We start from the raw sequence: 17370 nt of genomic DNA, 5'->3' as shown, positions 1-17370 counted from the left end.
TTGACAGGCGCACAACTGAAGGCTCTGATTGGCAATGCTGTTCAGGCAGCTATTGATCGTCAACATACTGAGTCTCAAGGCAGAACTGTGTCAAAACCACCCTCTAAACCAAAGACACACTCCAAACCACCCTCTGAACCCAAGAAAGATGACGACAAACATTCGTCTACTGAGCACAGCGTTCATCGCGATAGAGAATATACTGATGCGTCGAGTGCTAAGGGTTGCACCTACAAATACTTTGTATCATGTAAGCCCCGTGAATTTACAGGGGAGAAAGGTGCTGTTGACTGTATCACCTGGCTAGACGAGATGGACACGATAGTGGACATTAGCGGGTGCGCTGAGAGGGACGTGGTTAAGTTTGTGTCCCAGTCATTCAAGGGCGAGGCCCTGGCGTGGTGGAGAGCTCTGGTACAGGCTTCAGGTAAGTCTGCCTTGTACAAAATGTCATGGGGGGAGTTTATTACCCTCATAAAAGAAAACTACTGCCCTCAGCACGAGGTTGAGAAGATTGAGGCAGATTTTGTCTCACTAGTGATGACAAACCTGGATTGTCAAGCATATCTGACAAGTTTTAACACTATGTCACGCCTGGTGCCATATCTTGTGACACCAGAACCTAGAAGGATTGCCCGTTTCATTGGGGGCTTAGAGCCGGCGATCAAAGCTAGCGTAAAGGCCTCTAGGCCAACAACCTTCAGGTCAGTTACTGACCTCTCCTTGTCTCTTACGCTTGATGCTGTCCGTCTGAGGGCACAAAGGAGCAAGGAGGCTGAAAAGCGAAAGCGTGAGGATGATACCTCACGAAAGTCTGGGAAAAAGCACCGTGGAAACGGTGAGGGCAAGAGAGGGTCGGAGGCAAAGAAGGAGGGGCAAGCTGATGGAAGACCTCACTGCAAGGTCTGCAAGAAACCTCACTCCGGGAAGTGTAGGTTTGCGTCTGGTTCACAGTCGCAACAAAAGACTCCATCCTGTGGGCTATGCAAGTCCAAGGATCATAAGACAGTGGAGTGCAAAAAGATAAAGGATGCAACCTGCTATAATTGTAATGAAAAGGGGCATATAAAGAGTAATTGCCCGAAGTATGCCAAGAAGGCAGAGGAGACTAAGAAATCAAATGCGAGAATTTTCCGCTTGGATGCAAAGGAAGCGGTTAAGGACGACAATGTGCTTACAGGTACTTTTCTCGTAAATAATATATTTGCAAGAGTACTATTCGATTCTGGCGCTGATAAGTCCTTTGTAGACCAGAAATTTTGCCAACTACTAAATATGCCAATCAAAACCCTTGACGTGAAATACGAAGTAGAGTTAGCAGACGGCACGATAGAAACCGTCTCTACTGTTCTAGAAGGATGTGAAATATCCATTAGGAACCATTCTTTTCCTTTATCTCTACTTCCTTTCAAATTAGCGGGTTTTGACATCGTGCTAGGCATGGACTGGTTATCCCGTAATCAGGCCCAAATCATTTGCGGCAAAAGGCAAATAGTCTAAAAGACTCCGAGTGGTGAATCTCTTACCATTCGAGGGGATACGCACTACGGATTGCCCGAAGACGTATCTATGCTGAAAGCTTCAAGGTGTTTGAACAGAGGCTGTGTAATTTACATGGCTCAGGTGATAATTGAAGAACCAAAGCCGAAGATCGAGGATCTTCCTGTCATTTCTGAATACCCCGAGGTTTTTCCTGAAGAACTACCTGGTTTGCCACCAGATAGACAAGTGGAGTTTGGAATTGACATCATTCCTGGAGCAGCTCCGATAGCAAGAGCACCTTACAGATTAGCCCCGACGGAAATGAAAGAACTGAGGACCCAGTTGGATGAACTGCTGGCGAAAGGTTTTATCAGACCTAGTTCATCTCCCTGGGGAGCTCCTGTCCTATTTGTAAAGAAGAAGGACGGATCGATGCGGTTGTGCATCGACTATAGAGAACTGAATAAAGTTACCATAAAGAATAGATATCCTTTACCAAGGATCGATGATCTATTTGATCAGCTGCAAGGAGCAAGCTACTTCTCCAAGATCGACCTAAGGTCGGGTTATCATCAACTAAGGGTCAGAGATGAAGATATACACAAGACTGCATTTAGGACTCGCTATGGTCATTACGAGTTCCTAGTGATGCCTTTTGGGCTCACTAATGCACCGGCTGCGTTCATGGATCTCATGAATCGCGTGTGCAAGCCGTATTTAGACAAATTCGTCATAGTCTTCATCGACGATATCCTTATCTATTCCAAGAATCAAGCTGACCACGAGAAGCACCTCCGTTGCATTCTCGAATTACTACAGCGTGAGAAACTCTATGCCAAATTCTCGAAATGTGAATTCTGGCTACGAGAAGTTCAGTTTTTAGGTCACGTCGTGAGTGAGCGTGGTATCCAAGTGGATCCCGCTAAGGTAAAGGCAGTCATGAACTGGCAAGAGCCAAAGACGCCTACCGAAATCCGTAGCTTCCTGGGGTTAGCAGGATACTACCGGAGATTTATTGAAAATTTTTCGAGGATTGCTGCGCCCCTGACTTCCTTAACCAAGAAGAAAGAAAAGTACATTTGGGGCCCAAAGCAGCAAGAGTCCTTTGAAATACTGAAGCAAAAGCTGAGCAACGCACCTGTGTTGACATTACCGGAAGGTACAGATGAATTCGTGGTTTACTGCGACGCATCACACACAGGCATGGGGTGTGTGCTTATGCAGAAGGGCAAGGTGATTGCCTATGCTTCAAGGCAATTAAAGGTGCATGAAAAGAATTACACCACCCACGACTTGGAGTTGGGTGCCGTTGTATTTGCACTTAAGTTGTGGAGGCACTACCTTTATGGTATTAAATTTGTGATTTATTCAGATCACAAAAGCCTTCAGCACTTGTTCAACCAGAAGGAGTTGAACATGAGACAGCGCCGTTGGATGGAAACCCTGAATGATTATGACTGTGAAATCAGGTACCATCCCGGTAAGGCGAATGTAGTCGCCGATGCCTTGAGCAGGAAGGAAAGGGTAAAACCCATTCGAATCAATGCCAAGAGCATTGAGGTTAAGAATAATTTGATGGAAAGGATATTAGCTGCGCAGCGTGAGGCTGTGTTGGAAGCTAATTATCCTAATGAAAAGCTGGGAGTAACTGAGGAGCAGTTGACTCTTAGCAAGGATGGAATTCTTAGACTGAACGGACGTATATGGGTTCCGATATATGGAGGACTACGAGATGTTGTTCTCCAGGAAGCCCATAGTTCCAAATACTCAGTCCATCCTGGTGCTGACAAGATGTACCAAGACTTAAAGGCAAATTATTGGTGGATAGGCTTGAAAAAGTCTGTAGCCGCCCATGTAGCAAAGTGCTTGACTTGTGCTCAAGTCAAAGCCGAGCACCAAAAGCCATCTGGCTTGCTACAACAGCCTGAACTTCCCGAGTGGAAGTGGGAATGCGTAACTATGGACTTCATAACCAAGTTACCCAAAACCAGGAAAGGAAACGATACAATATGGGTCATAGTCAATAGGCTGACTAAATCAGCTCATTTTCTACCCATCAAGGAGACGTATAGCTCCGATATGTTAGCCCAACTTTATGTTGATAAGATTGTAGCCTTACACGGCATACCAGTGTCTATTATCTCTGACAGGGATACTAGATATACATCTCATTTCTTGAAAAGTTTCCAGCAATCTTTGGGCACGCGTTTAAACTTTAGTACGGCTTACCATCCACAGACGGACGGTCAAAGTGAGCGTACTATCCAAACGCTAGAAGACATGCTTCGTGCATGTGCGATCGAGTTAGGTGGTAACTGGGATAAAAACCTACCCCTGATCGAATTCTCCTACAATAATAGCTACCACACCAGCATAAAGGCTGCGCCTTTTGAGGCATTATATGGTAGGAAATGTAGATCGCCTGTTTGTTGGGCGGAAGTAGGAGAGGTCCAATTATCGGGACCAGAGATTGTTTTCCAGACTACGGACAAGATTGTCCAGATCCGGGAACGTCTCAAGGCTGCCCGCGATAGGCAGAAGAGCTACGCTGATCCAAAGCGTAAGGATTTTCACTTCGAAGTGGGTGAAAAAGTATTACTTAAGGTGTCACCCTGGAAGGGGGTGATGCGCTTCGGCAAGAAGGGCAAACTGAGTCCGAGATACATAGGACCTTTTGAGGTCATTGAACGGGTCGGATCAGTCGCCTATAAGTTGAACTTGCCTGAAGAGCTCAATGGAATTCACAATGTGTTCCACATCTGCAATCTCAAAAAGTGCTTCGCCGACGAATCGTTGGTGATTCTACACACAGATGTGCATATAGATGAGAGCTTAAAGTTCATAGAAAAACCTTTGTCGATTGAAGATCGACAGGTGAAGAAGCTTCGCAGAAAGCACGTACCGATTGTAAAAGTCAAATGGGATGCTCGTAGAGGTCCTGAATATACGTGGGAAGTCGAAGCTACAATGAAAGAAAAATATCCCTATTTATTTGAGTAAATCTCGGGTCGAGATTTATTTTAAGGGGGTGAGGATGTAACACCTCGAATTTTTGTGTCCAATGATGTGTTAACACGTGTCATTTGTTTACACGTGGCATCTATGATAAATAAAGGACTAATTTTGACAAACCTTGAAAGTATATAAATTCGAGGGTTATAAATGTCAACAAGGGTAAATATACTGTATAGTATCCCTAAATAATGCTTAAACCTTCAAACGAATAAATTATAGATCGTACAAAAACGAAACGCGGAAGAAAGTGAGAGATTACAAACTACAGGGGTTAACTGTGTCAACATGTTTAATTAATACCTCTGAGTGACCCTTTAACGTTCCAAAGACTTTTTAACGGTATTATACCCTCACTAAAATAATATATATGAATTTCGCGAAGTTTCGATATGAAACGAGAAAGTTACGACCGAATTCGTAGAAGAAGGGTTAAAAGCGTCAACAGTGAAAGTTAAGGCTTTCCAATATAATTAATAAATAAACCGGGGACTTAATAGCGCGGGTAATTAACACGAGGCCCCTATCGGTAAATAACCGAGGGCCAAACCGCAAAGTTACCCCTTCAAACCCGAAAGGTCAGGTGAATCATTACGAAAGATTTCGTTATTAATGGCCAGATTCTGTAATCATAACAAAAGATTTAAAAATTTCTGAAACCTTAACCTCTCGCGACCCGCGTGAAGGTTATGGTTAAGTTGAGGCGGGCCGCGAGCCTCCTGTAAATTCGTTTCTGACATTTAGATTTAGGCGACCCGCGTAAAGGGAAGCCTGAATCCCCATGCGGGCCGCGTGGAACGCCCAGATGCAGAAAGTTGTAGTTTCTTGCCTTTTGGAGCTTGTGAACGATCAAATCTTCAATTAATGAAGCATGGGCGCCCCCTACTCGACCCATACACCTTAGGGACACCTGCCCATGATCCATGATCAGTATAGGCCATTGTGGAATGATCTTGAGGTTCATTTTGCACTATAAATAGCAATGTTGTAGTTACAACATTCACACAACTCAAAACACAACTACTGATCATTCTAAGAAGCTCCAAGCATCTTTCTCTGCTCCATAAGCAAGAACACAACTTCTGTAAGTGATCTAACCCTTTGTGGTTTCACATTTCCTTAGTAAATGGCTAAGAACCAAACCGTCGTAACTACGGTTTGACTTTACAATAACTCAGTGATGGTTCAGTCCTATGACGAATCAAAAGTAGTTATAAGTTGGTATCAATGGAGGTAATAAACCCCTAAAAGGGTTCCCTCTGATCACCACTCTAACTATGTCAAATGTCGAGTCAAACGCGCACTTAAAAAGTCAACAGAAAGCTATTTTAGCGATTTAAGCATAATCTGTAATGTACAAGTTATGGAACCTGTTTTGACAATCATAAAACATGATAAGAAGTATATAAACCTGTTTGCGCTCGTTTGAATCGATCATTTACTATATTGAACCGGTTCGGAGCCGAAAGTCGCATAAGTTTGACTTTTGCTTTGACTTCAGTTCTGACCCGTTTTAGTGAGGAATAAATATACCTTAGGACTCTCTTAGGACCAGGTCACATGTTGGTATACGCCTCTGTGGTCGGTTCATGAGTTATCCGAGTCTTTTACGTATTTCCGTCATTCGCCTAAAAGTTGACCGTAACGGCCTTTTGAAATTAAAACGAGTATTTCGGACACGTGAATGGACCAAAACCTTGCTTATCAAATTATAAGCATGTCCTTGAAGTTTCACGTCAATCCGAGGTCTAGAATGAGAGTTATGCTAAAAGGCGCACTTTTAAGAAAGTTTTGTAATTAACGGCGCAATTAGCATAACGCCCATCTAACCCAAGTTTTCGTCACCAAAACTTTTACCCACTGTGGTAAAATAATATTTTGGGAATTTTAAAGATTTTTAATAATTTTTACCTTGCTCATAACCTGCGGTTATGGCTACGGTTCGGTAAATACCGAATATGCCCTTTTTGGCCAAAACGGGAGTTCTACAAGGTCTTTTGACCCGATTCCAGTTGCTACTGGTTTTAAATAATAAATAAAGTATTTTAAGCTTTATAAGCTGTTCGGGAAACTCAGATTTCCTGTAGAACTCGAAAAGCCCTTTTAAAGTCTTTAAAATGACCGAAAAGCCCCTACGGGGCATAATATTAACTTAAACTCGTTACGGGCATTACGGAAGGTATCCTACTGATACCAAAATACTTTTAAGGCATATTGACTTAGGAAATAAGCGTAGGACACTTATGGTTAATCGTTTCGCCTATTTGCACGCACGGTACGGCTCATGGAACTAGTTTTCGTGCAATAGCCAATATGGGTCAAATTATATTATTTGAACCCCAAAATCCAGAGTATGAACTATAAACCCATATAAAACAAGTCACTGAACTTGTTGGGTCCAAATCATACTCCATTCTCGGTTTTCGCCTTTTAGTGCGAATTAACCATATCTATATATCGGAATCAACCGGTTTAAGCTACGGCTAATACAAGGACCGTTAGGATTCTAAGAGGTTAATTAAAACCTTCGTTCCAGATTAGGAGCCCCAGTAAAAGCTATCGGTGACTTGATCTAAATTAAGGATTAATACTTGCAAAGGTAAATACTTTAACTTATTTCCCCTATATGGGCTTGGGTTACGGTATATTAATACCGCTTGATTGAGCATTATATAATTCCATCGCTTAGGTGGTTAATTGATTAAATATGATCGGCTCATTTAAACAGTTTTGTTGCTTATAAGCCTTTGGGGGGTTTAATGACCGTTGTCCCGGATATCCTTGGCATCATTTTACGAAATGGCCACGACCATCGACATCCCGGTGTAGGCGTACACCCGGTATAAAGTGTCGACATTAAAATTAAAAGACGTAGCCGTTGGTTTTTATACTACGGTTTTACGCAAACGTGGTGTGTCTATAAATCTTTAAGCCGGCACGACCCGGGCTACTGAACGCATAAAAGAACATGTAAAACGTTCACAAGATCATTATGAATTTTCCCAAGTTATAAAAGAGTTTGTGCCTTGTGCATTCAAATCAATTTTAATAAACATTTTCAAATGTGTCAGTTGAATGTATTTACCAGTGTAAACTGACGTATTTTCCCCAAAAAGATTAAGTGCAGGTACCTAAACGTAATTGGCTGGTATTAGCTCCCTAGCGTCGGGATAAGCCTCGCAAGCTTGATTGCAGTATCTGATGGAACAATACTTTATATCTTACGATCCACTGTGGATATATCCAACCCCTGTAATACATTTTGATATTACAATCAGAGGTTGAAATTTATATATTTATCTTATGCTTCCGCTGTGCATTATATAATTGTGTGGTTTGACTATATTGTTGCCAACATCGTCACGGTAATCCCCCACCGGGCCCACCGGTGAGACACGTGGAAATCGGGGTGTGACAAAGTTGATAATTTTATGAGTTTGGTGGAAGAAATGGTCAGGGGTGAAGGATTAAAAACATAAAAAGAGAGTAGAGTATTTGCTTCATTGTGATGCAGGAGACTATGTATGCAGATGGATCAAGGATCAGTTTTAAAAAATTTTTTGGGGAACTATCCGTTGGACGCCGATTGGGTGAATTCGGAAGGAAGATCGGGTGGCTTGGCATGCTTATGGGATCCCAGCATCTTTACCAAGTCAGACACTGTTGGTGCATATGTCTGTTGACTTCATCTTGTATCGAGTCTTGTATTAGATTAAAAAGATCAGGGCACGAAATACGAGAAACGTGTGATTGTGACCATTTCGCAAGAAATGGAACAAGGGCATTTCGCACGAAATGGACATTGTCCATTTCGCACGAAATGGGTCTTGCCCGTTTTGTAAGGAATGGTGAGTCTATATATAGTGGTCCTGTTCATTTCGTTTGTAACAATCTGATTCCGATACCGACGTGCTGGCGAAGTGTCTCCAGGCTGTAAAACGTTGTTTTATCAATAAACAAGACAATTAGAGTGTATATCAAGCTATTTCAAAGTCGATACATTTGTTTCCGCCTCTCGTATTAACAAGAACTCTTCTAAACGACTCGTTTTGGTCGTGCGAACGATCCTTCAAGTGGTATCAGAGCTCAGGAGGAAGAGTTCTTACCGAATTCAGCTTGATTTCATCAAAATTCTGACTTCTACACCTTCTTTTTCGAAATTAAACTAGTTTTCACGGTTAAAATGGCTTGATTTTCTCACATTATAAGCGAAACACTATTTTAACAAATCCTTGAAAGAATTAGACCTAAAATCAACCTAAAACCTGATCAGTTTGATAAAAATCAGACCAAAAGTATGACATCAGCAGTTCATTTCGCACGGATTGGATAGTATTGTTTCATTTCGCTTGAAATTGGATTCATTTTGCATGGATTAACAAGCATTAGTTCCATTTCGCACGAAATAGTTCATTTCATGTGAAAACATCTCCATTTCGCACGAAATCACCCATTTCGTTTGAAAGTTTATCATTTCGTATGAAATCATCCATTTCATACCAGAGTGTCCATTTCGTTTGAGATTGCATAAGGATCCATTTCGTTTGAACCAGTTCGTTTGGTCATTTCGCGTGAGATTTTCATTTCGTTTGAAAGGTTCATTCCGCTTGAAAGTGTCTGAATTTGTGAAATTTTACCGAAACATGGAAGAAGAGTTTTACAATGCGTTTGCTACTGCCCCGAGTACTCCTGTGACCATTGCTCAGAGTGTGAACATGGAAAATGAAACAGGAACGTTACAGAAACCTCCAAAATTGATGGGCATTGAAGAATATTATGGTTGGAAAGATAGGTTTGAAAATTGGGTTCAAGCAAATCATTTGAGATCTTGGGAGTGTATTGAGAAAAAGTATGTTAAACCTCGTACAGATTTGGGAGTTGACGAAACTATTTCTGAATTGTCGGATAAAGAGAGAGACATGTACAAGGCAGAAAAAATGATGATTAGTCTACTTCAGCAAGCTATGAAAGAAGACATCTTCATATTACTTCAACATGATAGTACTTCACGTTCGATTTGGGAAGCACTTCGAATTAAGTTTGAAGGAAGTACGGAGATGATCAAGAGTAAGAAATCATTATTAAAAAAGGAATTTGATTTGTTTACTAGCTTGCAGGGTGAATCCACAAAGATGCTCATTGAGAGATATTGTCATTTAGTGCGTACAATGTCATTGTTAGATATAAAAAAAGGATCAAGAAGAATGGGTTGACAAATTAGCTGATGCTTTACCTCAGAAAGAATGGGGTACATATCTGATGATCTTAAAAACTCTGGAGAATATGATAAATTGACAATTTCTCAGTTCATTGAAAAAACTGAAGGACAAGATCTTAAACAACAGAAGATTGCTAGAATGAACAATCCAAGTGGTCAACAAGACATCAAGATGTATTACAAAGGAAATGTTCAGAATGTTGAAGCAAGTCCAAAGGTCCAAACTGCTTTCAGTGCAAAAATTCATCTGGATCAGTCAATCAAAGTCCTATCAGCAATAGTGGATTTTCTTCATATTCGAGTGTTAATTCGAATGTTTCAACTTCAAGTCATCAGTTCCAAAGCTCAAACAATAGTAATGGTCATGTGTTACACTGCAACATCGCGTTGCATCTTCAGAACGGTCAAAATTTCTCTGAAGAAGTTGCTAAAGGTCATATGGCATTAATAGCTACAGTGTTAGAATCATATGAAAGATTGGTTGCAGGAAGGATCGGAAATCCTATGTTGACAAAAGAGGATTACGATCAGATCGTTGATGCTGAGGAAATGGAGCTGAGAAATTTAAGTTGATTACAGGAAGAGATGACTTCCGTGATGCTAATGTTTCTACTTTAGGTTTTGATAAATCTAAAGTTACTTGTTTTCGATGCAGGGAAAAAGGACATTTCAAGAGGGAATGTACCAATCGTGAAGCAGGAGGAGCTCAGAATCCATTCGGGAATAATGATTATTATAGGAAAGCTACATATCAACAAGTTGCTCAACAACCATCATCATCCAATGCTATTGAAGATGGAAAGAAGAAATCTTATCTGGTTAATCAAGATGATGAAAAAGTGGCAGAAGGTTTTAGCTGGGATAAATACATTCCACCTGATTTAGGGCTTGGAGCATTCATTGCACAAATAGTTCAAGAACCAGATTTGATGAAAGAATGGATGAAAGTGTTTGCTAATGATGAGAAAAGACAAGATGAAGAGTGTATTTCTTCAGAGGAAAGCTCAGAAAAGACAATAGTTTTTGATGAATCATCAACTGAGAGTAGTGATAATGAAGAAGAAATACAAATAAACATTGGAAAAACTCAGTTATCTCCTGAAAGTTTTAAATTTTATTTTGCAGATACATTGGAGAAGCTAAAGGAGAAGAGAGCATCAAAGAATCAGAAAAAGGTGAAAAACGAGAATGTTGCTTAGAAAGAGAAGTCTGAACAAAGTGAAGTAGTTAAAGCTGATGAGAAAGTGGTTGAAGTTGAGAAAGTGGTTGAAGTTGAAAAGATAATCGAAGTTGAAAAGATTGTTGAAGTCTCCAAACCATGTCTAAAATGTTTGGAACCTTGCAAACAGTGTGAAGAAAAGGGTGAGAAGTTTAGTGAGTTAGAAAAGATGAAAGAAAAATTATTGTTCGATGTTAAGTATGTGAAAGAATCGTATGATGTGTTGAACAGAACGGTGAATAGTCTGCAAAAGACAAATTCTGAAAGAGAAGATGCTTTAACCATGATGAATGCAGTGATGATGTCCAAGCAAAAGGCTATCAATTATTATATTGAAGAATGTGCAAAGTTGAAGCAGGAGTTGGAGAAAGAAAAGATAGAAAATGAAAGAATCAGACGATTGCTGCAAAGTTATTCTAGTTCTGATTATTTGATTGATAGAATTTATCCAACTGTTGCAGGTTTTGAAGCATTTCAAGATGAGAAGCCGAAAGAAAAGGATGTTGGTAAGAAACACAGTGTCAGTTACAACAAGTGTCCGCCTCCGATCTGGGAAGGTTATTCACCCAGAAAACCAAATGAGGAGCAAGTCAAAAAGGCAGTCAATATAAAATTGAAGTCTGAAACAACTGATGAATTACCAGAAAACATTGACGTCACGCTCACATCGTCTGACACTGATTATGAGTCTGAGTTAATAAAAAAGGTGGTCGATCAGGTGTTGGAAAAAGATGAGGAGTCAGAGTCAAAGTCCGAATCCGAGAGTTCGAGTTCATCAGTTGATAGTCCAAAGTCGTCGGTCAAACGGGTTTACAATAAAGAATTTCTGTTATCAAAATCTAATTTGAATGACGAACCAATCAAAGTGGCATATACTTTGAATGATTCAGACAAATTATATTCTGATGAGGAATTTCCAATAAGAAGTGTTCAGATTGAAAAGATTAAAAGGATTTCAAATTAACAGAAATTAATGTTTCTGAAATAAAAGATGTAAATCTTAATGAAAAACCTAAAAAGTACACTTCAAGAGTTCAACAAAGATTGAACAAACAAAAGAGTTACAGTTCTGGTTCTGGTTTTCAAAAGAAACCAAAACATAACGGTAATTTCAAAAAGAAGGGATTGGGTTTTACTTCACCAGAAAATCATAAAAATGAGAAAATTTCTGAAACAAAAACAATATTTGTTTCAGGATCAAGTTCTGAGGAAGAAGCAAAGAGCTCATTCTGGAAGCAGTCAAACAAAACATTTTTTGCAGAAAAGCAAACGTTTGAAAAGAATGGAGCTAATCAGAAAAGGGAGACAAGAACCTGTTACCGTTGTCAAGAAGTTGGTCACATTGCCTGGAACTGTCCAAAGGCAACCAACACAAAACAGGAAGTTGTTTCTATACTGAAAGAAAAAATTGTTGATAAAACCGAACCACCAACTGAAAAGTTCAAAGTTTTCAAAAACTCAACATATGAAGTTGGTGAATGTTCGAAAAGGTTTTACAAAAGAAGAGTGAATCTTAATAATCAAACATGGGTTGTTAAGAAATCAGATATGAAATCTAGCGATGAATCTGACGCGTCAAAGTCAGAGGAGCCACAAGTTGAGGTTAAAAGTGAAAATTCAGTACCGCCAATGGATGATGTCAATTTTCCACCATTGAGGGTTGAAAATTTAAAATCAAAAGTTGGTAAAGTGGAAATTTTGAATCAATTCTATTCTGAAAAGAAAGAATTTGATGTCGAAAAGGTGTTTAATGGAAAAGTGAAACATATCTTTGGTAAGATGATTGATGGAAGGGCAAAAGGGGTAAAAGATTTTTATGAATCAAAAAGAAATGTTGAAACCCCAAGTGAAACTGAGAAGGTCACGCCTAAAGCTGGTCAGGCTTGGGTGTCTGTATTCTTTACTTAAAAATCCTGACTTGCCGGAACTCCCATGTTGGTAATTGGGGAGTAGGAATCGGCATCTTTCTTGAGAAATTCACGAAAGTGTTTTCGTCCTACAAGTGGTTGAAAAAGAGGTTTTCACCAACAAGTGGTTAATCAAGGTCATTAAGTTGAACTTGATTTAACTTTCATACAAATGATTGAGAAAACAATGTGATGAATTGAACCCCAACTCTACAAGTGGTAAAATCAACAAAACTTATTTTCTGGAAAAACCATTTTGATTAAAACAAACTTAAGTGTTTTGAAATCATAATGGGAAAATAGTTCGTTGTCAGGGGGAGTTCTGATTATTTATGCCAAGTGAATGGCGAATTGAAGCAATTCACAACAGTTGTCATTTTTTTGTACAGTTTGTTTTCAAATTTTCCTAGAAAATCAAAATTGAAACATATTTTGATTTTAGGGGGAGTAAAAATTTTTTAGAAATTTCGAAAATTTGAAAAATCCAAAAACATGATAAAATCTAAAAAGCCAAAAACATTGAAAAAATGAAAATGAGTTTTGTAGTAAAAAGAGGAAATGATAGTACATCAGTGGACTATCACAACACGCTAAAGAATTGGAAAGTCAAATGTGATAAACGATCTCATTGAGGATATGCCAGTAGGTTTTTATACATTCAGTAGATTGTTTTCGAGATAAAAACCTAAATATAAATACTTACTTATCTAGTGGGGAACATCTCTCGGATATATGGGTAATCCCCGAAATCTTGTTTGAAGGGCTTTCTATTTCTGACATACTAGCTCTTTGTACGTGATGATATCTGGGGTATTATACCTAGACTTCAGATTTTGCAGAAGCAATAGCCTAGTCCTCGTATAATACTTTGCATTGCTTTAATCTTAAAGCCCACCCTCAGCATGCTAAATGATGAAACATTGCAAAATGCTAATCATGTGTTGTTGAAGAAAAGATCCCTAAACGGGACACACTGAAAGACGAGCCATCATCTCTTTGTCTGAATGGAAGTTCTAAACTGAGCTCTCATGGTCTCGCATTACCCGTTTACAGATATCATTAGTGTACATTCACCTGTAAGACTGAATATAGAAGTCCGGATACGGGAGTATATTATGAGGTGGTACACGCGAATAAGTTTAAGTGCATTAAAACTCTAATCACGTATCTCGAAACAGTTGAACTTTGTGTGAAAATTTAAGTGGATCGGTATACTGACAATCTAAGTGAATCATTTAGAACTTAAAATGTTTAAAGCTTAACGGTGTTAGTGATTTGTCTCATAAACTGATATGATCCTCTTACACAAACTCACAAAAATATTGTTTGTAAATATCTCTTTTGCTGCATATCATTAAAAAATAAAAATCCAAAAAGATTTTCAGTGTGTTTTAGCATAATTTTTTTAAAAATTCAAAAAGATTTTCGACAACTGATGATGAAAAGCTGATTTTCAAAGTTCCGAGTGCTAATCAAGATGAACAGGTTTGGGAGAGTTTGTTCGAGATGAAAAGTAAAGTGAAAAAAATTGAGATAATTTGTGAAATGTCATATTATAACAAATGATGTTTTGAGTTTGTTTCTAAAAAGTGGTAAGCAGAGAATAAATTTGTCAAATTTTAAATTTTAAATTTGTGAAATTTATTGTGAGGTAGAGATTTGTGCAGGTCCCCATGTCTAAACCTGAGCAGAGTGTGAGCCAGGTTTCGATTCTAGAATATGTGAAAGTCAAACTACGATCCTAGCACAACTTAAGGGGGAGTCTGTTAGCAAAAGGGGAGTCTGAAGATGCTAGAGCCAGTTTCTCATCCTGAAAGAATGTGAAAATTAAAAGCTGATAAAAGATGATAGAGCCAGGATTAAGATTCTGGAAATGAACGAGAAAAAGAAGAGTTTGAAGAGTATTAGATCAACATCCAAGGGGGAGATTAGTTGCTGATGCTGATGAACTTAAGGAATCAAGAGATCTGATCAAGAGAAGATAGAGTCAGGTTGAGATTATGGAAAGAGAGAAAGAAAAAGAGAGAGAAGATTGAGGATGCTTTACACTGTTAGATACTTCGGAGAGAGCAAGAAGACTGATAAAGACTGAAGACATTGAAGACTCGACACTGAAGACTTCGTCAACATCCAAGGGGGAGTCTATTGGTGCATATGTCTATCGACTTCGTCTTGTATCGAGTCTTGTATTAGATTAAAAAGATCAGGGCACGAAATACGAGAAACGTGTGATTGTGACCATTTCGCACGAAATGGAACAAGGGCATTTCGCATGAAATGGACATTATCCATTTCGCACGAAATGGGTCTTGCCCATTTCGTACGGAATGGTGAGTCTATATATAGTGGTCCTGTTCATTTCGTTTGTAACAATCTGATTCCGGTACCGAGGTGCTGCCGAAGTGTCTCCAGGCTGTAAAACGTTGTTTTATCAATAAACAAGACAATTAGAGTGTATATCAAGCTATTTCAAAGTCGATACGTTTGTTTCCGCCTCTCGTATTAACAAGAACTCTTCTGAACGACTCGTTTTGGTCGTGCGAACCATCCTTCAGACACTTTCAAGCACAAGAATTACTTGTTGCTTTGTGGTACAATCAGGGGCAATACCGAACAGTTACACATCATGAATGTTTATGCGCCACAGTCGGCCTCTTCAAAAAGGGCTCTATGGGCACACATTAAAGATTTAAAGGCATCTCGTGGAGTTATTTGGATTATTCTGGGAGACTTTAACCAGGTCAGATCGGTTGAGGAGAAGAGGAACTGTGTCTTTGATCCTGTCTCTGTCGCGGACTTTAGCTCGTTCATCTACGAAGTGAATCTCGCTGAGTACCTCATGAATGGGTCAAAATTCACCAGATGGCTGGATGGAGGGAACAAGATGAGCAAACTAGATCGTATGCTAGTTTGTGATAAATTTTGGGGGTTATGGCCAACTGTAACACTTAGGACTCTTCCGAGGAATCTCTCGGGTCACTGTCCACTTGTCTTTATCACCACGTCTACCGATTTTGGTTCGATACCCTTCAAATTTTTCAATGCTTGGCTTTCCAAACCAGGTCTTGATACAGCTGTACGTTCCACGGTTACTTCTTTCAACTTTTATGGTCCCCATGATGTCTCACTCGCTGAGAAACTCAGATGCATTAAGAAGGTTGTTAAAGAGTGGAACAATAAGACCAAAAAGGAGGAGAATGTAAGTCTTTCCACTTCGGCTGAGGTAATAAAAAAACTCGATCTCTTATGTGAAATAAGAGACCTTTCTGAAGCTGAAAAATCAGATTACATGGAGTATAAAAATAATATAAATATGATCAATGATAGTCGGGTCAATGAACTTCAACAAAAATCACAGGTCAGGTTTGGCGATAGAAGGGGATGAGAACTCAGCCTTCTTTCATGGCTACATCAACAGCAGGATATCGAGGAGTAGGCTAAATGGCCTATTTATTAATGGGGATTGGTGTACCGATCCTACATTAATCAAGGATGAAATCCGAGAATTTTTTGAAAACAAATTCGTTGAACCCAACCCGTCTAGACCAGCGTTCACATGTCATCACATCAAGAAGCTCACCAACATGAAAGTTTGTCTCTTATCTCGCCTTTCTCTTTTAACGAAGTAAAAAACGCCGTTTGGGACTGTGGTGGAGATAAGGCACCGGGGCCGGATGGCTTTAACTTCACATTTTTAAAGCAGTACGGGATTTATTGGGGGATGACTTCCGCAACATCTTGGTTCGGTTCCACGAAACGGGTAGAATATCAAAAGGTTGCATCTCCTCATTTATTACCTTAATTCCAAAGATAAACGACCCTGAGAATCTTAATGATTTCCGGCCGATTAATCTCATTGGTTGCATAAGTAAGGTTATCTCGAAGGTCTTAGCAAACCGTTTAAAAATGGTTATAGCTTCGGTTATTTCGGAAGAACAATCGGCCTATTTATCTGACAGGAATATCCTGGACGGGCCACTCATTACAAATGAAATTATATCTTGGATTAAAAAAATCAAAGATCCGGGCTTTCCTATTCAAGATTGACTTTGAAAAAGCCTTTGACACGATTAGTTGGAACTTCATCACGTCGGTTTTTAAGCAAATGAATTTTCCCGACAAATGGATACAGTGGATCCATGGCATATTAGTTTCATCTCGTTCCTTGGTACTTGTTAACGGCTCTCCGACCGAGGAATTTCAATGTCTCAGAGGTGTCAGGCAAGGTGATCCACTCTCACCTTTCATTTTCATATTAGCAATGGAGGGGATCTCACTACCAAACAATGGACCCAAGGTGTCACATCTCATCTTCGCGGACGATGTCATGCTTTTGGGTGCATGGGAGGAAGATAACTTCGTTAATATCAGGAGATTTATGAGATGCTTTTTTCTAGTCTCCGGACTGAAAATCAACCTCCACAAGTCCTGTCTCTACGAAGTGGGTACTACGTCTGGTGAATGCGAATACATGGCAAGTCGGCTAGGGTGCAATTCGGGCTCTATCCCTTTCATGTATCTCGGCCTCAAGG

At 39.6% G+C, this 17370-nt stretch overlaps 1 protein-coding gene across 1 annotated transcript; it reads left to right on the top strand.

The window, feature by feature from the left end:
- Positions 1–15464: 15464 nt before the first annotated feature.
- On the top strand, positions 15465–16223 carry LOC110933309. Its single transcript, XM_022176538.1, has one exon. It carries the CDS (start codon positions 15465–15467, stop codon positions 16221–16223), a length of 759 nt encoding a protein of 252 aa, XP_022032230.1.
- Positions 16224–17370: the final 1147 nt, after the last annotated feature.

The sequence above is a fragment of the Helianthus annuus genome, chromosome 8, assembly GCF_002127325.2.
Source record: "Helianthus annuus cultivar XRQ/B chromosome 8, HanXRQr2.0-SUNRISE, whole genome shotgun sequence".
Taxonomy (NCBI): domain Eukaryota; kingdom Viridiplantae; phylum Streptophyta; class Magnoliopsida; order Asterales; family Asteraceae; genus Helianthus; species Helianthus annuus.
The sequence above is the reverse complement of the archived record's forward strand: the minus strand, read 5'-3'. Positions and strand labels throughout refer to the sequence as shown.